Source organism: Leiobunum rupestre, chromosome 9 (genome assembly GCF_980474605.1).
Source record: "Leiobunum rupestre chromosome 9, qqLeiRupe1.1.hap1, whole genome shotgun sequence".
Lineage (NCBI taxonomy): Eukaryota > Metazoa > Arthropoda > Arachnida > Opiliones > Sclerosomatidae > Leiobunum > Leiobunum rupestre.
Genome location: NC_143392.1, coordinates 21,818,231 through 21,844,387, shown reverse-complemented (window position 1 = coordinate 21,844,387; position 26,157 = coordinate 21,818,231). Strand labels below are relative to the sequence as shown.

Here is a 26,157-nt window from a genome sequence, read left to right as displayed (position 1 = left end):
TAAATAAAAATTAGCTTATTTAACTCAAGTAATATCAGTTTGAAGTTTAGACAAAGCAATGGCTTAAGTCAGTTTTAGCTTTTAAGCGGTGCACCAGTGGCGTAACTTTGGGGCCCTCCCGCGGAAACAGGTTTTAGAGCACTTTCCTATAATCAAGGGGTTGGTCACTCCGCGAACTCGGTGTACACTGACGTACCTCTGACTGTACTAATAACAGTCGTGAGCTCTTAAAAATTGGAACCTTTAACGGTACTAAGTACGCGAAGTCGGTGTACAGGTCATCCGAGAGTGACTTACCACTCGCCTATAATAGGAACGATTTTTTCAGAAGCCTTTGTGGGGCCCTTAGGGCTGTTATTTACGCCACTGGGATTCACTCAAAATATCGGTGTAAGTGGAAACCTATAATTAATTAGGTTTCCAAGGTAAGAGAAGCTTCGAAAAGTTGTCATGAATCAAGAAATCACTAAAGGGACTAACCTAGGAGCAACAAACACAGCACCCCACACAAGGAGAACGCAACCCTTGTGTTTGTTGCTCCTAGGACTAGCTAACAAATTTTATCGACACGGTTACCAGGGTTGCCATTCTTTAAAAAAAAAACAAAAACAATTTGTTTGATTTAAATTGCATTTTTTCAATTTATGGATTTCCATAAATCTAATAGCTCTTTGCTTGTCTAACTGATAGATAATTTGCTTCTATCAGTTTGGTCAACTTAAATTTAACATAACGTTCACTATTTTTAATTAAATTTAACAATTTGGTTGGTTCGTTTTTCCTTCGAATTAGAATTTTTACAGAAACTGCTTTTTGCCATTTTTAAATTCAAATATGTTATTTAAATCATTTAAAAAATTACTTTATTTAAATTTTCCACGGATTTCTTGGTTCGTGAACTTGTTAAAATGTAGTAGTTTAAAAGATGATATTCTAAATGGTAATATCATCGGCTAACACGTTCTATGATCTTGTTATAGCGTAAATAGCAACAGTTAGTCAAAGCCTGGTGGCTAAAATATAAAATTAGTCGATCCACCATAAATAACGAACTTTTTACCGCTTTTAAGTGCGCTATAGAACGCGCATATCGGGCAAGGACTTGGAACTTAGAACGAGGCCAGTATTTGGCTCAGATTTAGACTCGCTGGAATCAAAAATAGGCGGGTACTCCCAATTAAAATCCACTTCCTCCAAATTAGTCTTGAGCGTCTCTTCGACAGCATTTACACTTCCGGCGATATTGTTCATTGAGTTTTTGTCGACAGGATGGTTTCCACTCTGCCGCTGTTCCGATTCACCTCCGCTCGACCTAGTTCGACCGGAAGTGTCATCCAGCAGTTTCCGGAGAGCCGGGTTGTCCATAATTCCCGAACGTCGTCGTTGTCGCTGCTTGTAGCGTCCCGAGCGAGACACGGACATTTGCTTCTTATCACGATGCTTGTCCGATGGCGCCGATGTGTCCAGGCCGGGGTCACCTCCATCCAAACGCGAATGACCGTCGTTCCTCTCGTGACCCGAGGACATCCAGCATTTCAAGAAGGACATGGCGTCCTTCATACGGACCGCAATTTTCATAAACACCTGCGAAATTTCAATTCCAATGGTTATTTTTATAAACTAACGTGGCCTTCTTGTTTAAATGTTGCTCTTACATCACAGTCTCTTACTTTCACAAGCCTACTAGCGCGCGCTACAGTCGCGAGGAATATAGGTTTTTTAGCGCGCGTGCAAAACGCTCGTGCGCAAAATATACTAATAAAGCTTTGTCTTGTGACGTAAGAGCAACATTTTGACAAGCTGGGCAAGACCACTTTTATTTTATAAAATCAACTATTTAACATAAATAGTCCTAGTCGCAATACGGCGCCAAATATACATTCCGAGCGTAAAAATAGACAGGTTAAGCCACCGCCCGAAAACTTGTAGTGGGAACTTGAAGGAATGTAGTACCTTTGTGTGTACAGCCTACACCTTCTACAAGCTCCCTCTACACGTTTTCTGGACCTTTTCTGGTACTCGCTTAATCTCTCTAATGGGGTGACAACTGGGAACAACTCCTGCGTTGAGTTTGCAAGTTCTCACCCCACTGGTTTAAGGGGTTTTACTCCGAGCTATTCGGTTTCCCCTTCCATAAAAACGTGTTGAGGTTATCGGTAATATTTAGTGTAATGATCTGTTGGCTCACGTGGCTACGAATTGTAACCCGGCCACCTGAATTAATGGCTTTAAAAGTCGTTTTACGATTAAGGCCTTGGGTATTAGCCTAGCTGATTATGATTATTAAAGTGGTCCATTTTTTGGTGTACTTTAAACCAAATATTTTGAATCTGGCACAACTGCTTTATTTTTTAACCGGCTTATAAATGTTTACCTGGCAGCTCTGTTTCTCCACGCCTAAAATGGCGGACGCTTGCTGCTCCAAAAATGTTTCGAAAACTGGTCAGAAAAATTTGGGTGAAAAACGAATTTGCCAGTTTCTATAATTTAAAGGTATTTTCAAATACCACAAGTAGAGTCAACTTCAATAGGTTTGAGACGCGCTTTTATTTCATCGCAATTGGCCAGCATGGTACTTTTGCGCGAGACTAATTTTAAGAACGCGCAGCCTTATTTAGTACAATTTTTTTTAAACCGATAGATGGCGGTAATGTTATTGAAACTGGCAAATAGCTCCTCCCATAGAGATAGAAAAGAAATAGAGGCACTAATGTATCTGGCGAAGTTGACCGCGAACGCCGACCCCCTTTTCGCCAATGTAGGAAGCCATGAGATGGGCAGATTACGTGGCGCCATCGATGCGCGGTGAAATGAAATACATTATGCCTTTTGGAAAATCAACTGTCATTTGATGTAAACAAAGGAAGGATAGATGACGTTGCAAATTCTGCCCATCTCCGCTTTCATACATGCGTTGGGGGGGATGAATTTTCCCGGTCAAAAACAGGGATGCCTTAACGCGGTAATCTTCCCTCTATTTCTTTTCTATCTCTATGGCTCCTCCCCTTCCTTATCCTTTGATACCCATAGATATATGAAATAACATAGATACCGTTCGCTGGACATGGGCCCGTGGGAAGAACACGGAAGAGACAGCTAACACATGGACCAAGAATCTAATGGGACTCACTGTTCAGGATTTAAAAAGCACGCGTTAATACCGGGAAGAAGAAAATCACGGCTAATTTTATTTCAATGTGGACAAACTTGGCCTAGTTTCGTAGAGAAGCTGGAGCGTTCACGTTCAATTTGGACGAAATGGCGCCGTTGTGGTCGGTGAAATGATTAGGCTTAGTAAGTTTTAGACCTTTTACTTTTGAAATTGGTTCTTTAAAAGTTTAAGTAATGGTAATTAACCATTGTGTTAAGTAAAAATTACCCGTATGCCGCAAATGGCTGAGGTTTTTTAATCAAATTCACTGGAATCAATTTTATTTTTAAACTTAAAAAATTAATTAACTAAGCCTAATCTAACTTTCTCGCACGGTACACGTACTGTCGCTTAGCAAGGATCCTAAATTGGCTTAAGCCTCTCGTAGTGATAGTTGAACCGAATTCTTGAGGCGCTTCATAGCGGCTGACTTACCTCAGCCTTCCGATTTAAGCCACGACCTACCGTGTCAAAATATCGGGAACAGTGAGTCCCCTTAGATTCTTGGTTCATGGCTAGCAGAAGACCCATATTTTCCCGATGCGCTACGTAATAGTGCCATCTATCGGTGACAAAAATTAGTATTTTGAAAAAAGAACGCGGTAGCTTAGGCCTAATAATGTTGATAGCCCTAGAGTAAAATGGAGTTGAAGTCACGTGACATTTTGGTTTTTTGCTTCTAGTGGAAAGATGGCGCTATAACGTAGCGCATCAGGAAAATGCTAGTTGTCCCTTCTGTATCAGTCCCTCGTAGAATTGTGGATCTATAATATTTCATATATCTATGGTGATACTAGCCCCCACAAAAAATTAAATGGGAAATTTTCCAGCCCTATTTCAGGAGCTATTTCAAGTTTTCTCTTTTAATTCTTTAAAGGGAGTAGAAACTAAAATACTAAAACAGTCTGCTAACACACGCTACGATTAGTTTCTCACGTAATTAGCGCCAATCACCTCTACTTTCTGTTAAACTTGTGTGGGGTACTGTGTTTGTTGCTCCTAGGTGGCAGTAATGCGAATTTCGTTGATAACATAAATATGAAAGTTCGTACTCCTTTTAAACTATAATTTTCCCGAATACTAACTTTGATAACGACTTGACAAACGCTGTTAAATAAACGTAAAATTTAATGAGCTCAAGATAACAATGCAATGTTTCATAGAAAAAAAATGTACATGATTTTCCAATACTAGCTATAGACTCTTAAACGTGCCTTCCCAATCGACCGCCATTATTTTACAGTCTACGGGGAGGGTGATGAAAAAACCGGTTTTGGGTGGATGAAATTTCTGCGGTAGAGGGCTTGCTCGTTAGTTGTCTGTACGATAATGGCGGCGCCCAGTAAACGTTTCTAAAAGAGTGTATTCCTTTGCCCCCTCCAACTTTTTGATCGGTTATGAAATACAAATTGTCTAATCAAAAATATTCAATGCTAAATGTCCTTAATTTTTTTAAGAAAAATAGGTTTTGTATCATAATGTACTTGAAACTTACTGAAACTTCAATCATTTGCTTTTTACAAAATATTTTCCGGAGTAATTTTAGTAAATGCGTCCACCCGTATGAACCAAAAACGTCCGATTGTCACATTCTCTGACGGACTGCCGTCTAGCCCCTGACGACATACTAAATCTGGCAGTAAAATGAATTTTCCTTCGATTTCTCAATTATAAATTGATGAAGTGCCTAGCTCGCTATTGAAAGGGGACACCAATTTTAACTAGGGCCTAGGGCCCCATAAAGTCTTAATCCGGCCCTGCCTCCAAGCTTCTCCAACGTTCCTACACCACTAATATTATGAACTTCTGAATAAACGTATAGTTTCTTACCTTTTAAAAGAACACCATACTGGAATCACGGCCGTATCCAAGACCCGAAAATACGCGTCTAACAACCGAGATCTTCGAAGAACGATTACGAATTTCGAATAGCCAAAAGAAAGAATGGTATAAGTAGTGAAAATACCAGGATTGTTTGTGAACTATAATAATTAATAATTACGTTTATGTCTTCATATCAACGAGAGACGTGGGAAGACAACACCGATAGCTGGCGTAAAACGGGCAGACAGTCGTAGACGCGTGCTGTCGCGACGGTCAGCAATGCGGATACTCGCGAATCTCTGAACTTTATTGTCCGTAAAAAAAGTAGAATCGAAACATTGACTCGCGTTTTAACAATTAGCTAGGCGTGCGCGCTCGCTTCCCGATTCCTGGTCGTCGCTTTCAACCGCAAAAACGAACCAACAATTAATAAATTACAAATATCGCGCCCGAGCGCTTCCAATATCACCCCCCACCGAAAAAAGGATGACAATTTTTCTTTGTCAATGGACACGATATGGCCAAGTTCACATACAAAGTTTCGTCGGAGTTGACGATATTTTAACGTAAATAGTGCTTTAGTGTGTAACAGACCGTTTAGTTAAGTAAACTATTAGTAAGTTCCATATTTTTTCAAAGTTAAATATTTCGTAGCTTGCTCGTGGGTGTGGCCAGGATCGCGTTACTGATTAGGCAATATGTAGGCAATAAGCGAGTTTCAATAACCACACTGCCATCTACACATAACTATAATAATAATAATAATAATAATAGTAATAATAGTGTATAATATGATTACATAAGGGGGACACTTCCTATTCTTCACATGCAAAAGTTTTACTTAGAGCTATTCACAAGACAGACTGCATTACGGGCTTCGGTGCCGTTTTGCGTCCGCTTGCTAACGCGGCACACGTAGCCTTTGACAGTGCCTCGCTAGGGGGAGATTTTCTTCTTGTGATGACGTCACTCCGTTACTAGCTCTCAGTAAAATATTCCCCAAAGTGACAAACTTAAGGAACAATATCATAGACTTATGGTAGTAATAATAATAATAATAACAAGAACCCATAGACGTACCAAGAACAGAGGAAAGGAAGTTTTGCTGGATCGCCTCCTAATCGATTTTTTTGAAAGAGGCGGAGCTATTGAGTCTTCCTCCACTATTGTTACTTCTAAGAAGAAGGTGCGAACCCTTACATTTACAGAAAATTATATATTATTTTTAAGTTGCTTTCAAGTTGGCTTTAAGTTGCCGTTATTAAGTTTCATGTTGGCTCTAAGTTGGCTTTAAGTGTCCTCCATTAAACGAAATTAGAGTTGGTTTTAAGTGGTTTTTAAGTAGGTTTTTAGTTAGTTTAAGTAGTTCTTAGACCGCTTATTTTTTTGGTTACTTATGTTACTACAGGCGGAAAATATAAAAAGGCGGGGCTTATTTTGAAAATATAGATTAGGAGGCTCCACGCCGGGCTAAAGCTATGATTACGTGTTCTTAGTACGTCTATGGGTTCTTGATAATAATAATAATAATAAGTTAGGCTAATACACCTTAGGCGTACGTCATCAAGCGACTTTTAAAACCATTAATTCATTATTAATTTAGAATGGTACTTGTCACAACAAAGGGAAGCCTAAGCTGATGTCCTGTCAAAGAGGTCACGCTGAGGTATCACGTCAAAATACCATCCACGTCTGCTTTTCCGTCTAACTGCGCATGTGTCAGACATTATTGAAATTATTGAAACTCGCTTATTGCCTGGAGCCCGAACTTTCGAAGGGCCAGTATTCTAATAGTAGGTTTCCTTTCAGGAAATCTTAAAACTGCTATATTAGGGCCCGATTAGAAGGCTTTTCACCACTAGGGCCCGAAAAACTGTGGCATATTTTTGTTGCCATGGTAATCAATTTATGTTGACCATGACAGTGGTCACTTGTCAAACAAAATCGTGTGATATAATAATCAACTAGGCTAATACTCACCAAGTCATCAAGCGACTTACAATGCCTTTAATTCAGGTGGCCAGGTTACAATGCGTAGGAGGGTGGTGGCCAGCCCTTCATGCCACTCGAGCCAACAGTTCCCTACACTTACTATTACCGTTAACCTCAATAAGTTTTAATGGAAGGGAAAACCGAAGAGCTCGGGGGAAAACCCCATTAACCAGTGGCAGGAATCCATATCTCTACTTGGAATGCTTATCGCGGCAGATTTTCGTCTCGATGTGGCTGACGGTTTTTTTGACGTGACTATCTTAACTTAACAAACAACTACGTGTGAGGGGAGCGTGCGCAGAGGGGATTTTTTATCTCTTACCATACTCGATACGACAGCCTCGGCAGGATAAGCATTCCAAGTAGAGGTATGGATTCCTGCAGTGGGGAGAGATAACTTGCAAACTCAACGCAGAAGGAGCAGTTCCGAGATTTCACCCCACCCCGTAATCGGTGACGTAGAAGCAAGCACCGAATTACTAGAACGATCACCAATTTTTGTTGCATTTAAAGGTCAACATAATCAATGAAAAATTCGGGTGGAATTTCAGGTAGATCCTCCTCTTCATGATTCCCTAAACATGTAATTCGTTAGCCGCACTCTCAAATATAAATGATTTTGTGGCCCTTTAAGACTAAGTCAGTATTCTTAATTCGAAGAATGCATTAATGTACCTAAGAATACTATAGCATTAGCCTCTGGTACTTCATCGAGTATAATTCTTCTACTTTTTATCATGAAATAGAAACATAGATGGCGATAGTGTATCGAAAGCGGATGAACTTTCGTTACGAAGTATGCGAGGGTTGAGATGATTTTTAGCGTTGCTTCCAATCTCCGTCGTGGTCTAATCATCGACAAACTACATCTTAGTAGTTGGTTGATGCTCTAACAGTAAGCTCCTTCCCCAAAAACCAATTAAACCAGCCTGGTATCTCATTGGATCCTTAAAACTATCGTCTTCTGCCTGTGACGTTTATCCCCCCCCCCCTCGTGGCGCGTCTCAAAATAGTCATTTTGTAAAAATCCCGTACACTAGCGAAAAAAGATTTTCAAAATCCCGTACGCAAAATTTGCAAATGTTGGACTCTCGTATTTTCCCTAAGTATAAAGAAATACGTTCTTGATAGGACAGAAACGTGATAATTTGCTATTTTTGAAGTTGGGTATTTTTTTCCTTAAAGCAAGTGGCGGCTCGACGTGAAGTAGCTCTTTTTCAATAGATGTCGCTAGCGTCGAAATAAAAAAGGTGGTACTTATAGGTACCCCACGCGTTGATTGGATCGTTTGTAAATTGGTCAATAACATAAATTGCAGCAATTATAAACAATATTTGTACACGGGATATAAAATTTCGGCTTAAGTCCGCTAAATAGAGTATACTTTGTCTAACAATAATACTCTATCATGAGGATATTTTAAATTTTAGCATCCTTTGGCACCCCGCTCTCCAGTTAAGTCGCGTTTTTGGAAGAATCGGATAGATTCATGGCCTTCTCTAATAACCGGGGCCTTTTCATAATACAGGTGGCAATGATAGTGCCGCCACTTCCTTTAAAGGCGCTTATCTTATTGGGTAATACGTAAAGTAACGCCACTACCCGCATATCTATCAGTATTTCCACTATTTTACACTCTAATTAAAGACTTATGGTTAAAGGGTTGAAGTTAAGGCTTAATTTTGAAATAAAAAAGACTACTAATTAATTATTCTCGACTGATACGATTATAGGTGGCGTTGAAGCCGCGCGCTACCTCGGAAGAGCGTGGCTGCCTATGACCTAGCGTTTGTTATTGTCAAATTAGAGAAAAATGGGAAAATGCCTAAATCTGGATGTCGTAGTAATTGCTCTGTTTTATCATGGAGGAAATACTAAAACAGTAAAATTACAATTAAATGCACCATTTAAATCTTCTATTTCATCCATCAACCGATAGTTGTCGGTCGTGAATTGAACTTCGAGTGTTTTTCCTAGAGCTCGAGAAAGCATTTGTAATGCGAACATGGACAATATGTATCCCTATCAGAAACCTCGAACGTCACGGTTGCGTTGAGACAGTAAATGAAGTTTTTTTCCTAACCAAAGTCCGAAAAAGATGGACTTTTTTATTCGAATTTAGTGGCCCGCGGAATACTGTCGAGGCAAATTGAAGTTTGGTATAAACACGTATCGTTCTACCGCTGTATGTCATGAAATAATTCAACCTTTACCCTTGGAACGGCCGGTCCATTCTGTAGCATCACTAATAAGCCGACACATTGCCATGTGGAAGGAAAGCAGATTTTATATTAAACTATTCTCTAGCAAGATATTTCCAAAATTAACTTCCTCGTTGGTAGAACACAAAAAATTCCTATATTTTATTGCGGTTGCATTGTTTAGATTTTTCAACGAGATCCTAGAACTAACGACTTTTTCTTTAAGAATTTAACGTTATGTATATAGAATGAATAGGCGATCTATCACTTTATAGCACTATTCCACTATTTTAAAAGAGTACAATAACTGTCGGTAAACAAACTCTTTTTGACCACCGTAACCCTCTTGTTTAAAATAGAAATTTTTAGGTTAACCGTGGCGCCATCCTCTGAACGGAATAGGTACCGTTATAAGCGCCATCTAAAGATAAAAAGAACAAATAGATAAAAAGTATAGGACTGTAGAGGGGGTGTTTCAAGCGTCATTTGAGTTTCTGTCAAATATTTTGATCCAATTATAACAAAACTAAGAAATGGTAAATTTTTATTTGTTAAAAATATATATATTTAAATTTAAATAAGAATTTATAATTTCAGAGGTTTCGATTCTGTGGAGACTTAGATTGCCCTGATTGGGTTCTAGCCGAGATTAATACTCTTACAAGAATTGTAATTAAATATAATTAAAATTAATCTCATTACTTCAATTATAAATGGTTTTTCATTTTTATTAGAGTTCTATTAAAATGAAACTTTTGTGCGTACAAGTAGTCAGTGATCTATTGGGAAAAGAAATTGATGTTAGACTTAAAATTTTAATTATTTTTATGAAGTAACATTTAGATTATTTTTTTTTGCAGTATGATAAAATTTATAAACTCACTACCGATGCAAAATATGGTAAATTTAAGTGATTGGTAAATGTACGAGAAAACAATTTAAGTATAAATTTTGTATGAAGATTCAAGAGACGTGAAAGCCGCAATAGCTGTGTTAATTTTCATATTATCGAGTGCAACTAAACACAGTGTTGATGAAGAATCTTTGTCTAATGAATTACAACAACTAGGTTTACCTAAAGGTATTTTCAAAAATTTTATAATTAAGGGGTTTTATTTTAGTTATTCAATTTGCTATTCCAGAACACGCTGGTGCATTGTGCAAAGTATATGGAGAAAAAGTGTCGGCTTTAGAGGAAAACTTTAAAAAGAATAGCCTGAGATGTAAGGTATCCTAATGACGTTAAATTTGTTGTAAACTAATTAAATAGTTATTTTTACAGTCTCTCATCTAGAAGAAAGCCATTGGAGAATTGATTTTCTAATGAATTCTAGCGAGGTCACTGAAGTGGCTCAGCCAGTTATTAATATAAATTTAAAAATCAAAGAGGATGATAAATTTAAAGATTGCACTTTTGCAGTAACGCAAGAAAAGTTCAGAGTGCTTTTATATGGTAAGTAGAAAAAAAATATATAAATAATATAGTTATTAAATTTATAAATATTTTTTTTAGAACTGAAACAAGCTTATGAAGCCATGAATTCAGTAGTTTGATAGCTATAAATATTTTGTATAGTTTCTTTTTTAAATAAAATTGTCTGTCATACGTTGTTGTCATGCCGTTGAGATACATTTATAGGGGAATTCTATAAATAGTTTCTATGACGTCAATGTTTCTTAACCAATCAAAATTTCGGAAATTGTCAATAAATTAGTCATTAAAAATGGCGGCGCGCGTGCAGTGGGTAGAAAGTTGAGAAATTTTTAATACTTCTATTTATATTTTTATCTTAGCTTATCGCTGTAAAAAGTATAAGGCTAATAAATTTGATAAGCACAATCATAGTTACACCTTTTTCGATATAAAAATGTCTCGAAATATAGCAGGTAAAGATAAAAATAAAAATATTTATAGGCCTTGGTTTAAATTATGGGCTTTTTCTTGGAGTTTATTCGAATAACGTTTAAGTACTAATGAAATATTTTTTGTTAGTGAAAGATCGTAGATATAAAAACCTATTAGGTGGGGATATTCCCCCAATATGGAAAACATATTGTAAGTTTTTTACCCTTTGGCTAATCTAATATTCTATTCGACTTGTAGCTGACAATATTAAATTTTTGTAGTGTACCATCTACAACAACAAGCCCCGACTCCCAAAAGAGTAATATGTCATCGTCAAGTCCCCAACAAACCGTCTCATTATGGACGGGAGTAAGTCTATTGTTAGCCGATGGTCTCCTTAAATATCAATCTAACCATTATATATTAAAGTTTTCACGGTGCGGTTTCGCGAGAAGAGGCTGACAAACTTTTAATAGAAGAAGGTAGTTATTTAGTACGAGAGTCACAAAGAGCACCTGGCCAATTTACCCTCAGTATGAAGTGAGTGTAGAAAGATATAACACCCCTAAAATAATAATTTAATAATTATAAATAATTTTTTAAAGATTTCGGGGTCAAATGAAAAATTTTAAGCTCTATTTTGATGGAAAGCATTATGTCGGAGAAAAACGTTTTGATACAGTCCAAGATTTAGTAGCAGATGGATTAATTACATTGTACTTAGAAGCTCACGCGGGAAATTACATTGCTATGATGCATCAGGAGTCAACCTATGCAGAGAGTCCATATATGACCTTAAATCCTTATCGGGATAAGCTTTGGAAAATGCATCAAAGAACGCTACGTAAAAATAAACAAGCTAAACAACAAGAAGCTCGCGCCATTACTCCATCTGTCCGTTCCGAAAGCCCAGAATCACCACATGATTACGAAACTCCTCCACTAGAGGTTAAACCATTAATATTTTTTCCATCCCACCTGCTAATCTAATCTAATGTTATATGTTTAGGCTTTCTTAATGGATGAGGAGGATGAGGATATAGATGTGTCACAATTTGAAAAGCCTCACAATTTCAAGGTGATAAAGAGTTCATTTCGAGATAGCAAAAGAAATATTCTATTACTATAAAACCAATATATTTTGTAGACCCACAATTACAAAGGTTTACCGTGGTGCGATTTTTGTGGAAATTTCATGTGGGGTTTAATCGCTCAGGGTGTTAAATGCGAAGGTTATTTAAAAATTATTTTCTATGAAACTTATAATGATTCATTAATAAGGTTTAAAAACATTTAGATTGCGGATTGAATACCCATCACAAGTGTTCTGAAAAAATTCCCAACGAGTGCCTACCTGATTTACAGCATGTAAAGCGCATTTTTGGTGTAGATTTAACAACTCTAGTAAAGGCTCACAATACACTAAGACCCTTTGTGGTGGATATGTGCGTTAAAGAGATCGAAACGAGAGGTACTTAATGAACATATTAAATAAAGTGAATGTGAAATATCTAAAAGATGTACAATTGTAGGGTTGGACATGGAAGGCATCTACAGAGTCCCTGGCTTCAATGACGCCATAGAAGATGTCAAAAATGCATTTGAAAGAGGTACTTTGGCTCTGCTAACTTCAGAATTAAAGAAAATTAAATTAAAATGTTCAAATAGATGGTGAAAAAGTGGATATAACAGCAGCCGTACCCGCGTGTGAAGATATTAATGTCATTGCTGGAGTGCTGAAACTTTTCTTTCGCCTTCTTCCAATACCTCTAGTCACTTACGACACATACAATTACTTTTTAGCAGCTGTCAGTAAGTATTGTAGAAATAACAGCATTAGTATATAATATATCTCTTATGAAAGAAGAATTGGCAAAAAATCAACACACCAACACATGTCCGATTTCTTTTAAATTATTTTGGATACTTTGAACGATACTGAACATTTCCGTGTCAAAATTATTAATATTACCTTTCGCCAAAATTCGGGCCGTTTCATTGTTGTAGGTGAAGTCGGATACGTGATGGGCTTAAAGGAAATAAATATACAATTAAAGTAAATCATTGTCCAATTTTTATTTGTGGAAATAGTAAATTAAATGTTAGTAAAACTTCTTACCCTCTGTTGGTAAAGCACCTATCTCCAAACCCATAACGAGGGTAAAAAAGTATCGTGGAAAAATACCAAAATATAATAATAAACAAAGTGTCGTTGCCACCGAGATATTACCCAAAAAAAAATAGAAAATACTTTGTCCCCGCCCAATATTGCACAAAACGGAAAATTTTGTGTACCCTACTATACCTCAAACGGAAAAGTTACGCTAGAAAATGATAATTTTGGTTAATTTTCAAAAATTAATATCTAAGCGAATTTTCATTTCCTTAAAATAATTTTGACACAAATGTTTAGTATTGTCTAAAGTATCCAAAAAAAATAAAGAAAAAAAATAGAACAAGCATTGGTGTGTTGATATTTACCCGAAGAATTAATATTGTCCATGTTTTTCGGTTAAATAAATGTAACTTCTCAGGCTCCTACTGAATTTCAAAATATAGGTTTTGGAAGAAAAAGTAGTACAACACAAAATATGTCATGTTGTAACTTACTAAAACTATTACATAATAAATAAGATTTATATATAGCAGTTTAAAGTTAAGATTTTACATTTTTACGCGTGCGGTAAATTTTGAGTCATGTGCAGTGTATGCTTTCACAATTCTCCACCCATTAGAATCTTATAGCCTACGTGGGTACTTTTCTCATAAGAGATATAAACTTGTGATTATTACAACTTATTAAAATTATTTAAAAAATATAGGACACACTCAATTAGAGAATAGACTACAAGGTCTCAAAGATGCAATTTCGAAACTACCACCTGCACATTATCAAACTATGAAGTTTCTATTAGGCCATTTAAATAGGTAAAATAGTGTGATCTAACTAAATTCCCTTGAATTTGAAAATAATCAAATATCAATTGTAGAGTTGCTGAACGAAGTCGCATTAATATGATGACAGCTCACAATCTCAGCACAATATTTTGTCCCAACATTTTACGGTCACCCGAAATCGGTCCAACTGCGCAACTAGCTGCGTGGCATTTAGAAGCATTGGTCATGGAAATGTTGGTATCTCACCAGAAGACTCTCTTCTCATCCTGAATGTAAGAAGTATTCGAGATACGATAAAGGAAAGAAAATTTTTTTCTACGTTACAAACTGTTTGTCCATCAAAATTTTAAGTGATTAAATATTCTAACAATATCTCGCACAAGCCTATTTATCGAACAAAATTAAATACACGTATAAAAATGTGATATATATATATAGCTTTTGGACTCATTTCTTATTTGAATTAACACACTCAATATTTCAGAAACTGCTACGCGATAAATGCTATAGAGAAAAAGTTACCAATCCCTAAATATAAAGCTTGTAGTTTGACATAAGTTGGCTGGCTGGTTGTGTCGTGTTACAAAAATTTTTCCGTGGGTAATTCAAATTGAAATAATTCCAGTTTATGGGCAAAAAGATTTATTGTTGGAATATTGTCTAGATTAAAAACATTCCGATAGAGAAAATGGACAATCAGCGTGTATAATTTGGCTTACAAGTTCAAGGCCCCAAAATGACGGTTGAATTTATTAACCAGGTGTATTTTCTAGACCTTAATTGGGTCAGCATGAGTTTTTGTAGAGATTGTACCGCTGTAACAATAGTTTGTAGCTTTTTTCGCAAGAGATAAGAACTTTTATATATTGCTAGTTACATTTAAAGATTTATAAATAAACCAAAAAAAAAGAGCTTTTGGTGTAGAAGGCTACAACCTATGTTTAAACAATTGTTTCTTGTTTTAAACAAATGGTTTAATACACTATGAGCTTTGTGCCAAAAATTGGGACAATATTGCGTTAAATAGACTGTATAAATGTAATTTAATTTTAGACATGTCAACAATTTTAAGAATTTCCATAAAATGCAAATTATCGTACAAAATTAAATGTATTTGTTTTTGAAAAGGGTAAAAAATTAGAAAACTACTTTCATTGCTTAAAAATTGCTTTTGAAGAAGCAATTTTCGGTTGGAGTGACTGTTAATTGAAAATTGAACGTATCTAATTATTTGATGTTGAAACTAAAAAATATAATGTAAATTTAAAAACCCAGCATCACTCAAGCACTATTTTGCAAATGCAAAAAATTCTGTGCACAGAAATGGTGTGTATTGAATTTGATTTTATTCCTAACCTCTTAAGGCTAAAAGTGGCATAATTACCATTTATGTCACTTTTGCTAAGACCGAATCTCTAATCGTATAAATAACTTTAAAAAAGACTACTCTAGTCAAAATAAAGGGAGATTGAATGCTACAATGAAGATTGCGCGTAAATAATACGTAAATAAAACTAAGGTTAATCAAATTTAATTGGTCTTAGGCAAACTACATTGAATTTAGTTCTACAGTAATTCAATCTTGGCTGCAAAGAAGTTATTTCCCCAAATTCCTTGAGAGATTATATTTTCTTTAAAGGAAATACAACCCTAGCATATCGCACCAATGTATATTGATATACATCTCAGCAAGATCGGAAATTGAAATTTCCTACTGCATTCTAGACTGTTGCACTACAAATAAATATTGATGAAGTATGACCTTCCCTGTTAGGATTACATTCCTTGAAAAAATATTTTTCATTTACTTTCTGTAAAATAAAAAATAAACTTTAGCATCCTAGCCAACTTCTGAACAAGTACTATTCAAAGTTGGCTGTTTCATAGCATTCAATTTCCCTTTAAAGGAACCATTAGATTAATAATATGGAAAGCGTATAAAATACTGGGAAATGTAAAATAAGTGTTTTCATCACACTGGCCTTTTTAAAAACAATTATAATCATTGGCATATTTTTTTTTCCAAATTTATTTTTGGCGCTAAACAAAATTACCCTAACTCTATTTCATAAAGTTTACGGAGATTATTTAAATTGTTAAAAATATTTTTTATTTTAAGTTGAAAACATGAAGATAATTATTCTCTGTATTAAGAGTTTTACAATTACCCAATGAGGGTATTTAAGGCAAATATAAAACAATGTGAACACAAATAAAAATACCTTTAAAAGGGTTAATTTGTGGGAATGTTAACTTTACATTCGCAAATATAAATTAAGAGTCCTAAAAGATTTAAAAACTATAAGGTATTCACAGGGGAGGAGGTTGAATACGGACGTCTTCAAAAAATCTGTGACTTAAGGCAGTTCTGGCAGATACACGTTTCATTGGTTCATATGTTAAAAGTTTCTATAAAAAAATGAAAGCATTCAATATCTACAATGAAAAATTCGAATTGTCCAAATTGATCTACTTTTTGAACAATTCAAGTTTGTGGCAAAAAACCAAACGAACCAAGATCAGATCTTGTCCATCATCGTCTAAAACTGGGATTATTTTGCTCATATCTTGAAGAGTCCATTTCGGAAATGTCGATTTATAATCTGGCATTTTACTGATTCCAGGCCATTGCATTTCATCTGGTGTTCCTAATGTTCGGAACACTCTGAACAATTGGTCTATTTCAGAATCACCAGGAAATAACGGCCTTTTTGTCAACTAGATATTGATACCTTTTATGGAAACTATATTATTCTGGAAGAGGGTGGGAAAGGGGGCAAAATTATACCATCTCTGCAAAAATGCACCCTGCACTCCATACATCAACGGATGTAGAATAGAATTGGGTTCCTAACAAAATTTCCGGGGCCCTATACCACAGTGTCACAACCTGAAAGAGATTTTTTCATATTAAAATTTTCATTTATAAGAAAAGATCAGATTTGTTTTAACCTCATGAGTGTATGTTCTTAGTGGTATACCAAAAGCCCTAGCTAGGCCAAAGTCAGCCAATTTTAAGTTGCCCTCAGAATCTATCAACAGATTTTGTGGTTTCAGGTCACGATGAAGTACTCCATGGCAATGGCAGTAAGCAATTCCTTGCAAAATCTGCCATAGATAACTCTGTAGTGTAAAGAATTTGGCGTTAATTTAATTTTGACCTCATGTTGCTTTAAAAATTATATTACTTTAACTAAAGGCACCGGTAAGCCTTCTTTGTTATTATCCATTAATTTCTTAAGATCTTGGGTTAAAAAATTAAAAACCAAATAGAGTTTGTGCTCTGAATATACAACATCTAACAACCTGAGAACAATTGGTTAGTTAAATTCAAAGAACATTTATAAGCCATCAGATTTTGTCTAACCTAATCACATTTGGATGGTCTAATTCTTTGAGCAAAGCTATTTCTCGGATAGCCGTACTAGGTACACCTTCGGATTCTCTGCAATGAATTTGAGTATATGAATACTGTTATAACACAGACTGTTGCTTTTCTTACGTTTCTAGACGTATCTTCTTCAGCGCGACTAGTTTTTTGGTTAATTTGTCTCGAGCTTTGTAAACTACTCCATATGTTCCTTCGCCAATTTTTTCCAGTTTTTGAAAATTATCCATCACTACAACATGTAGAAGGCTTTTTTGGCTTTATGTTTCCAGTTTTCTAAATAAATTTCAATCTTCGATTATGAAATGCATTCTGCGTTTCTTCTTTGTGCATTGTCATTATACGCAAAGAAGAAACACTTCAGAAAACAATGGTTGCTTATGATAATGCATCAAGGCAAATTTGGTTATGAATTTTATCTACTTTACAACTCATTACTAATTCGACCGTTATCCAAAATATTTCTTTATAATTAATAATTACCATAAAAAAACTGCAAAAAGACGTTTGTCTTAGACGAAACGTAACATATTGGTGGCGTTTACCAAATAACTGACTAAATAATTTTCCCGCCGAATCCCGCGTTTTCGATGAACTCTCATGACCTCTTAGTTTACTTTTGAAAGCTCGTTTCAGAGCTTTCATTTCCAAAATTTTAATTTTCGCTTCATTCTTGATATTATCTAATATTAATAGTGACGAAACAGATTTACGAATTGATTATTTCTTGAAAGAGTGCTCTTCGGGATGAAAATACGGTAATGTGATTGACATTTAAAAGGCTTAAAAAACACGTGGATAGGACGCGTTGTCATGGCAACGCAACGTGTCTGACAAGCTTGTCTGTGAGATAAGGTAAAAAAAGGGGAAAAAATAGAAATGGCGACATTCCTTTACAACTTGGATTTTTTAAGATTTTGATATGAAAATTATATAGTTTTTTATACTATTTTAGTTGGTTTTTACTTATATTTCTTACTGTTAATTAATAGCCTATATTTAAAATGTCAAATTTTGGTGACTGTGAACACAATTATATTGGATTAGATCTCAGTACACAGCAGGTAAGAAATAAAGGACACTATCGAATTTATATATTTTTAAACATTTTACATTTTAGCTGAAAGCGACTGTTGTAAACGAACTACTTGAAATAGTTTTTGAGGCGTCAGTAGCTTTTGATAATGACCTTCCTGAATTTAGGTATTTTATCCAGAATTCCATAAGATTTGTTGTACGAGTATGAAAATTAAACTATTTGTTAACATTACAGAACATCGGGTGGTGTTCATAAACATCACGATGGGAAGCGTGTTACAGCACCCTCCATAATGTGGATAAAAGCCGTAGATATTCTATTTGAAAAACTAAAAGTTAGCGGCTTAGATTTTAGTACTGTTGCTGGCATCTCGGGAGCTGGACAGGTAAAAAAATTAATATCATCTACTTCAGCTTTTAAAATATATAATTTTTCAGCAACATGGCAGTGTTTTTTGGAAATATGGAACAAAAACTAAATTACAAACTTTAAATCCCGACAAATTCCTGCATGATCAGTTACAGGTATCAATTGAAAATTAAATTTATTTGAATATAAATTTCAAGTGATTATTTTTTATAATTTCAGGGATGCTTTAGCATATCTGATTCTCCAGTTTGGATGGATTCAAGCACAACCGAACAATGCCAGATTTTGGAAATTTTTATGGGAGGGGCAGAAACAGTGGCAAAAATAACCGGATCCAGAGCCCTCGAACGTTTCACTGGAAATCAAATTGCCAAACTATTCCTTACCAGACCAGAAGCGTACAAAAGCACGGAACGAATTTCTTTAGTCAGCAGTTTCGTTGCAACAATTTTACTAGGAGATTATGCATCAATAGATTATAGTGATGGATCAGGCATGAATTTATTAGACATAAATTCAAAAAAATGGTGCACTGACTGTCTACATGTTAGTTCTTAGTGATATTTGTTCCAAATATTAAAATTGGCAATATATTTTACTTCTTTTTAATCTTATTTAGGCTTGTGCTCCTGATCTAGATGAGAAATTAGGTGTACCAGTTCCTTCAAATTCCGTTTTGGGACCAATTTCAAATTATTATGTGCAACGGTACAATTTCTCACCTGAATGTAAAATTATAGCATTTACTGGAGATAACCCTGGTAAAATTTAAAAAAATTTAGTTCTAACTTTTATCAGAAGTAAAATAATAATAATAAGTTTGACAATGATTTTGGTTCATGATGAGTTAAAACTAGCAGGGCGTTGTCATTGGGTACGTTCAGTTTCTCTAAAAAAAACCATCGATGCACATTGGAAAAGAAAAAATGTTACTTTGAGTTTTGTCGTCACAATGCCCATCAATGTTTTGGTTGTTTTTCCCAAGCACGTAGAAATTAATAATGTTAATTTGGTTTTCTTGACTTTAAATCGTGATAATAGAAGCTACATCTTTGAAGCACCTATAGAAGATTACCAGAAATTGATTAATTTAAAAATTTAAAAAAATTTAATTTACTGACAGCCGCATATAGATGTCCCTACTATTCGTAATGCTCATTGATGGCATTGATGTGGGGGAAAAAAGCATACAGTAATGTTTCCTTTTTAGTACCGTCTGTTGCCTTCATAAAATCCATAGATGGCATCATTTAACGTCACGATGCTCATCTTTGAAATCATATGAGTCAAAAATTCTATACAACTGGTACTGACATCACGATGCACATCGAAAAAAATCGCAATTGTTTTTTTTTGGATCGGTTATTAACTGAATGTACACCATTATCAAAATCAGACGCGTCATACTATTTTTTATTATGTTACTTATGCTTTTATTCAAACAAACCATTGATTCATGATATAAAAACTTTAGCCTCTCTGATGGGACTTCGTTTACGTGAAAAAGATATGGCGGTTAGTTTAGGAACAAGCGATACCGTTTTTATCTGGTTGTCAGACGCAAAGCCAAATCTAATTGGAAATATTTTCATCAATCCAATTGACTCTAGATCATACATGGGCTTACTCTGGTAAAATTCAACTGTCTAAAAGATTAGTTTTTTTTGTCATTTACAAACCATCAAACTATTTCAGTTTTAAAAATGGGTCTTTAACGAGACAGAGAATTTGTGATCAATGCGCCGAAGGTTCTTGGGATTTATTCACGGAACTACTTAATAGCACACCCAGAGGAAACTTTGGAAATATAGGCATGTTTATAACTTGTGATGTTTATGTAGTGAAAACTTATAAAAAAACTTTATTTTTGCAGGTCTCTATTACGATTTTATGGAAATTATCCCACCTACCGAAGGAGATTACAGATTTAACAAGAATAACGATAAGGTTTCAAGGTTTTCGAAAGAAGTAGAGGTGCGTGCTGTCATAGAGGGCCAATGTTTGGCTAAAAGAGCCCATGCCGAAAATTTAGGTTTTATTACAGGTATAATTTAGATTATTTAAATATCTAATTACGAGAAATGACCAAAGAATATTAATACAGGTAGCAGAGTTTTAGCGACTGGAGGGGCCACCTGTAACGAGTCCATACTTCAGGTTCTAGCCGATGTTTTTAACAGTCCTGTTTACGTACAAGAGTCCGTCAATTCGGCTAGTTTGGGAGCAGCTTTCATGGCCAAATATGGTAAGGGTTTCTTTCAAGCCAATGTTCAAAATAGCCTTCAATTGCAATATTATTCAAATCATCTTTTCCAGCGTTGCTGGGTGAAAATGCACAATTTGAAAAAATGTTTGTTGCAACTGAGGAGTATCAATTGGCAGCTAAGCCAGCGAGAGATGCGGAAGAGGTTTGAAAACTCTGTTTAACTAATTAAAACCAATTTAAATTTGATTTTTTCCATTAGATATACAAGCCTATGATAGCTCGATATCGAAAATTGGAAGCGTCTCTCTTATCTGAAAAAAGTTAACGTTGTACGTGGTCAACCCATCCCACCCTAAAATGTTCAAATTCTTCCAAAAAAAAAATGAAATTTTTGTTAATATATTGCGAGAATGTTACGATAAAAGCTTCCGATGTTACAGTGTAGCTGTGCAATAAAAACTAGTGCCTATCACGCAATAGCATTTGAAAGAAAAAGCACATAAACCTGTCCATGTACTTACAGAAAATATTTGTTTCACAATTAGCATCATGGTGCCTAATAAATTCCTAATACTCGTAACCGATACTCAAATTCTGTGAAAGATACGCAGTAAACTGTAATTTTAAAACTTAATTTTTAATAATTTTTGTTAATAATGAATGTAGATTTTTACCCGAATAAAGTTAGTAATAATATAAGTGCATACATTTGTATTGAGTACTTTTGAGTTGGTATTAACAAAGACAAGAATTTTTGTGAAAACAAGTTGACCACTGATATAACGGCAGTTAAAAAATCTCTAGTCTATTTGTAACGCTGAAAATATTTCACTTTAAATTGTAACCTTTCAGGTTCATCTTCCCCTGCAGACTTACATTTCTTTAAATTTTTGTGTTTTATTTACTTTTGCCATTACACCCCCCCCCCTCCCGCACTCTTGTTAATATTAAGTGTGCTTAAGTTCCAATAGAGTAGTATCGCTTTGGGCTTTGCCCGCCATTTTGAGGGCAGTTTTTTATCTATAGAGTAATATTGACGTGACGTATGTCGACGTCACCCATGCTTTTTCCTATAGATAAAAATTTGAAATAGCCAGTGAAACGTGGACTCGTGGAGAATCATTCTTAGAAAGAAGGGATAAACCCTCGATATTGTACGGAAAAAGATTAAAGACAGGTCCCCTCGAGTTGAGACAACTTGGGAGCTCATTCCCTTTCATGTATTTATACAGTTAGGATTACCTTTTTCGTTCGCGTTTTACCCTCGCCTTTATCATCTTTGAGTTAATTATTTGCCATTGTTTAATTGTAGAGCCTTTAATTGTAGTGTTTATTATTAGTGTAAGTGAATCTTTGTTTCTGCGCCCTGCTTATTTAAAGCCCAAGATGCCTGAGGTCATAAACACCGGCACTGATCCCATGGAGAATTGTAAGATATAATTTTATTAACAAATTTATAAGGTCAAAGAGTGTATAATTTAGGTTTAAATTCCCCCTCTTATTTCTGTAAAGCTAAAATAACCATAGTTGAGATGGCCTAACCATCACTATTATCGAGGGAAATTATTCCCTCAGTTCCCCCCCCGAATTTTGTTCATTTTGTATCTAGCGTTTTTATAAATTTGTTAAATAAAGATTTTTGTGATCGATTATAAACAAAGGGTTTCCATTATGAATTCGAATCTCTCCTCTTTCCCTTTTCCCTTCTAGTACAGGGTAGATAAGCATTTTTTGGTCAAAGAAAAATATGCTGTTTCTGAAAATTTCAGAAATGAAAGGTGTTATGGTCCTATATCATCCCTCAAAAGTCCCCAAGCCTCCGAAGCCGGCTTTAGCCGCTATCCTCAAAGCGCGCGCTATACCGGAAGTACCCGTAACCTGTGAACCACTTCGCCGATTTGGATGAAATCGGTGTCAAAATGCGTCCTATCCAACGAATAGCGGCTCTGAGAGTCTGCTGTGCGTATCGTACAATATCTACTGATGCGTTATTGGTAATTACCAACTTAATCCCGATAGAAAACATTGTAAGTGAGGAAGCAACCATCTTTAGATCATTTTACCAACAGATGGGAGCTAAACACTGTGGTTACAATGTAATAGGTGGAAATTTTCTTTACCCGGGGCGACCCTTGGGCAAGGGACCCAGCATCTCGTGTAGAGATTTCTAGCAGAGACGGTCTTCCCACTAATGCAGGTTTAGAGATCTACTCCGATAGTTCGCTATCGGAGAATGCCGCAGCTGCGTCATTTGTGGTCTTCTTTAATGGATTAGAACTCGTGTCTAAGACATTTCGTCTGGACATGAGTTATAATCCTAGTATTTTTTATATTGAGCTTTACTCCATATTGGAGAGCATTAAGTGGTTCGCTAGGGAGCGACCCCGCGATGAAGAGGTATCTATCTTTAGTGATAGTTAAACTTCTCTACGAACCATTGGAAATCCTTCCACCCTTAATGGTATGTGTGCTAACATTTGGGATTTGATTATTAATCATGGCGCTAGAATCACCCTTAACTGGTTTAAAGCACACAGTGGTATTCTAGGTAACAAGAGAGCGGATCATGCGCTGGCCAAGGGCGCATTAACGAATCAGGTTATCCATTCTATCATATGTAACATAATCACTCATAAGTATGCCATAAAAGCATTTTCGTTAATGAAACCTTGTTCACGGGATATGACGTAAATTACGTCACTTACAACTCCGTGACGAAATACGCGTCATCAACTTTACTGATGGGAAACGGAAGGTAGTGAGAATTCCTCGCGCGTTTCTGGCTTTGCCCATGTCAAGTTTAGTTCGTGCCTCGCGATCACATGATTTAATTTCCATGGTAACCTTTTCAATAGCGCAAGGATTATAAGCATTTTTGCATTTTTGGGTCCGCTTAATGTATGTTCCGCGTGAAACAAGGTCTCATGGAATTTTTTTCAATGGAAATTTTATACAGAGGCATACTTATGAGTAATTATGTTACATATGATTCTATTAAACCCGATAAGGGCAGTATTAAAAATATTTTGAGGGGCATTAACAAGAGGCATTGGCAGAGTAGTTGGAGCGACAGCAATAAAGGCAATGCTACAGGGAATTTTATTCATAACGTCGGCGACAATGCCATCAACCCTAACCACTTCTCAACGCAAGTTCTCAGTGGTCACGGCAAGTTTCCTAGCTACTTGCATAGTTTAGGACATGTGCTCAGTCCTGCCTGTGTTTGTGGGTCAGACACAGGCGATTCTGAGCACTACTTAGTTAACTGTCCCCTCACTCTCCATCTGGTCCCTAGAGGCAACCTTGGAGGTATGAAGCTTGCAGAAAAGATGATCGTATTCGAGAAAATCATGCGCTTCATAACCAGCAACTTCGAGGACATTTGTCCAGGACTCCGGGTTGATTGCTGGTTATTTTTATCGATTTTATTTATACTTGCCGTTTTTTTTCTTTTAACTTTTAACCCTTTTTACAGGGCTTTTATACATGTTTTGTGCCGTTATTTTAATCTTTTATTTAAAAGAAAAAAGTGGGATGCGTGATGATTCATATTATTTGATAAGTTACAATTTAAAATTGTATAATTGGTGGTACCCCCCGTAGTGCCTAGCGGAACTGGGGGTATATAAATATCATAATCTGATGTACTATTCTACGTAATCCCCTCTCTCAGATTTAATTAACGCCACGAAAGGCCACGACTTGCATTGTGTCGCCATCTTCCCTAGCCTTGGTGAACTAATATCTTTGAGCAAGGGCTAGGAATATTTTCTAGACCGTACTCCTTATCCCAACCGATACGATACGTGGTTTGAGAAATATATCATTTCTATTTTCCACACGAAAAGGTTGCAAAATCTATTTTCCTTTTCCATAGTCTCCACTCCTACAATTTCAAATAATTATAAGCATTTATAATGACAAAAACTGAAATTAGCACGTTTATTTACAATCGTTCCTTCTCTTCCAAGTTTTCTTTTTCTTAGGTTCTTCTTGAATTTCTAGAATTTCCAAAATAATTTTAAACATTTCTAGTAAAAAACAATGATATAGCACTTATTTACCATTGTTAACTCTCTTTGATATCACGCTATGTTCTTTAAATATTTTAAATTGATAAACAATGTCCATTTAAAATTTAAAGAATACCAACTTTCATAAGTCTTGTAGCAAAAACTAACCACTACAATTCAACTAGAAATAAAAAAAAACCTCAACATGTGGTCATAGTTAACTAGATGGCTCCGTTGTAGTTTTATGTCGAAGGGTCTAAGGCTTTGAGCAGCTTCTACCGTTGCCCCCCGAATTCTTCTCCAGGTACACTTGAATTCTCCTAGGTTCGATTTTCATACCTTTATTTACAGAGTTGGGCAAAACTCAAGTGAAATTGTGGGAGTAATTTTTCCCCAAAACTTTGCTCACTCCTAAGAGTGGAGTTTTCACTTTTTCGTCAGCTGCTCTTTCACTTGCTGCGAGTGGTCTCATCCACGCCTTGGGGCGCACTGAAGGTGCTCTATCTGCAGTTCATTCGCTCCCGCATTGATTACTCCTGCATCGTATATCACTCCGCGGCGGCTACGCACCTCCATCGTCTGGACCGCGCATTAAACGCTGCGCTACGTGCTATCCTGGGCGTTCCCAAGTCCACATTCATCCCGCTCATGGAAGCTGAAGCGGCAATAATGCCTCTTTCGTATCGTCTTGGTTAATACTCTTGGTCAGTTTTGGCCAGTTTTGGCTGAGATGTAGTACTGGCGTTTACTGGTTGATTTCCACCTCACTGGGTTTCATGATCCGGCACCGAGGCTTCCCTGTCTACCATCACCTCCTTTTTGGTTTCTGGTGGCTGCAGAGGCGATAGTGCATATCCGCAGGACGTGTAGCGTTTCAGGAGCCTTTGTTACGGTTACCCCGGGCGTATTAATCTTCTGTGGTGTCCGTCCCATGTGAACATCCCTGGAAACGAGATGGCGGAACATTGTGCCAATGTCGCGTATATTATTATTCCCGCTCGGTCAGTGGCGTTTGCACCAGGCGTTCCCTCAAGGCACGTTGTTCCTCCGTCGTTACGGTTTCTTGGCGCCGTTCTTGGGGTACTTTTATTGCTGACCGTGCGGGGTTTTATATGGCCGATCCAAGTTTATTCTACATGAGCTATTTACAAAGGAAAGGTCTAGAATCAAGAGTGAGCCCCCAACAGTTTCCTCGTGGGCTCCTGGAGGGAAGGGGTATTAGTTTATACC

At 36.2% G+C, this 26,157-nt stretch overlaps 5 protein-coding genes across 7 annotated transcripts in view; 3 read left to right on the top strand and 2 right to left on the bottom strand.

The window, feature by feature from the left end:
• Positions 1-26,157, bottom strand: part of LOC149926841 (uncharacterized) — a 293,606-nt gene that overhangs the window by 19,243 nt on the left and 248,206 nt on the right. The window lies entirely within an intron of this gene.
• Positions 9,581-10,774, top strand: LOC149926851 (COMM domain-containing protein 4). The gene is made up of 8 exons (XM_090158661.1): positions 9,581-9,704; positions 9,766-9,837; positions 9,903-9,968; positions 10,029-10,068; positions 10,130-10,249; positions 10,311-10,391; positions 10,451-10,621; positions 10,682-10,774. The coding sequence occupies exons 1-8, from the start codon at positions 9,702-9,704 to the stop codon at positions 10,720-10,722; spliced, it is 594 nt and encodes a 197-aa protein (XP_090014787.1). The 5' UTR covers positions 9,581-9,701; the 3' UTR covers positions 10,723-10,774.
• Positions 10,900-14,349, top strand: RhoGAP5A (Rho GTPase activating protein at 5A). Of its 2 annotated transcripts, XM_090159157.1 has the most exons (12): positions 10,900-11,055; positions 11,162-11,224; positions 11,296-11,383; positions 11,444-11,554; positions 11,620-11,962; positions 12,024-12,092; positions 12,162-12,246; positions 12,312-12,485; positions 12,547-12,624; positions 12,683-12,826; positions 13,837-13,942; positions 14,005-14,349. In XM_090159157.1, the coding sequence occupies exons 1-12, from the start codon at positions 11,037-11,039 to the stop codon at positions 14,180-14,182; spliced, it is 1,458 nt and encodes a 485-aa protein (XP_090015283.1). In that variant the 5' UTR covers positions 10,900-11,036; the 3' UTR covers positions 14,183-14,349. The 2 variants fall into 2 exon arrangements, with proteins under 2 accessions (XP_090015283.1, XP_090015284.1); XM_090159158.1 differs by lacking the exon at positions 14,005-14,349 and having other exon boundaries at positions 13,837-13,946.
• On the bottom strand, positions 15,996-17,923 carry LOC149926849 (cyclin-dependent kinase 2-like). 2 transcript variants are annotated; one of them, XM_090159160.1, is made up of 8 exons: positions 17,784-17,923; positions 17,415-17,576; positions 17,280-17,357; positions 17,101-17,218; positions 16,865-17,035; positions 16,701-16,802; positions 16,427-16,630; positions 15,996-16,321 (listed from the first exon to the last, which is right to left on the bottom strand). In XM_090159160.1, exons 2-8 carry the CDS (start codon positions 17,528-17,530, stop codon positions 16,223-16,225), a joined length of 888 nt encoding a protein of 295 aa, XP_090015286.1. In that variant the 5' UTR covers positions 17,531-17,576; positions 17,784-17,923; the 3' UTR covers positions 15,996-16,222. The 2 variants fall into 2 exon arrangements, with proteins under 2 accessions (XP_090015286.1, XP_090015285.1); XM_090159159.1 differs by lacking the exon at positions 17,784-17,923 and having other exon boundaries at positions 17,415-17,702.
• Positions 18,224-21,618, top strand: LOC149926848 (xylulose kinase). The gene is made up of 12 exons (XM_090159156.1): positions 18,224-18,364; positions 18,421-18,503; positions 18,574-18,724; positions 18,777-18,863; positions 18,928-19,254; positions 19,328-19,469; positions 20,183-20,339; positions 20,404-20,519; positions 20,582-20,752; positions 20,813-20,953; positions 21,025-21,116; positions 21,174-21,618. Exons 1-12 carry the CDS (start codon positions 18,305-18,307, stop codon positions 21,237-21,239), a joined length of 1,593 nt encoding a protein of 530 aa, XP_090015282.1. The 5' UTR covers positions 18,224-18,304; the 3' UTR covers positions 21,240-21,618.

What these genes read in the sequence shown, in the direction of transcription:
- LOC149926851 (XM_090158661.1), top strand. An exon ending in ACAACTAGGTTTACCTAAAG is followed by an intron (nt 10,250 to 10,310) that starts GTATTTTCAAAA and finishes TTGCTATTCCAG; the next exon opens with AACACGCTGGTGCATTGTGC. An exon ending in GTTCAGAGTGCTTTTATATG is followed by an intron (nt 10,622 to 10,681) that starts GTAAGTAGAAAA and finishes TATTTTTTTTAG; the next exon opens with AACTGAAACAAGCTTATGAA.
- RhoGAP5A (XM_090159157.1), top strand. An exon ending in CCGTCTCATTATGGACGGGA is followed by an intron (nt 11,384 to 11,443) that starts GTAAGTCTATTG and finishes TATATATTAAAG; the next exon opens with TTTTCACGGTGCGGTTTCGC. An exon ending in AAAAGCCTCACAATTTCAAG is followed by an intron (nt 12,093 to 12,161) that starts GTGATAAAGAGT and finishes TATATTTTGTAG; the next exon opens with ACCCACAATTACAAAGGTTT.
- LOC149926849 (XM_090159160.1), bottom strand. Translation starts at nt 17,530, where the DNA reads ATGGATAATTTTCAAAAACTGGAAAAAATTGGCGAAGGAACATATGGA. An exon ending in TAAGAACATACACTCATGAG is followed by an intron (nt 16,803 to 16,864) that starts GTTAAAACAAAT and finishes AATCTCTTTCAG; the next exon opens with GTTGTGACACTGTGGTATAG. An exon ending in GGTGCATTTTTGCAGAGATG is followed by an intron (nt 16,631 to 16,700) that starts GTATAATTTTGC and finishes ATCAATATCTAG; the next exon opens with TTGACAAAAAGGCCGTTATT.
- LOC149926848 (XM_090159156.1), top strand. Translation starts at nt 18,305, where the DNA reads ATGTCAAATTTTGGTGACTGTGAACACAATTATATTGGATTAGATCTC. An exon ending in TCCTGCATGATCAGTTACAG is followed by an intron (nt 18,864 to 18,927) that starts GTATCAATTGAA and finishes TTATAATTTCAG; the next exon opens with GGATGCTTTAGCATATCTGA. An exon ending in AGCTTTCATGGCCAAATATG is followed by an intron (nt 20,954 to 21,024) that starts GTAAGGGTTTCT and finishes CATCTTTTCCAG; the next exon opens with CGTTGCTGGGTGAAAATGCA.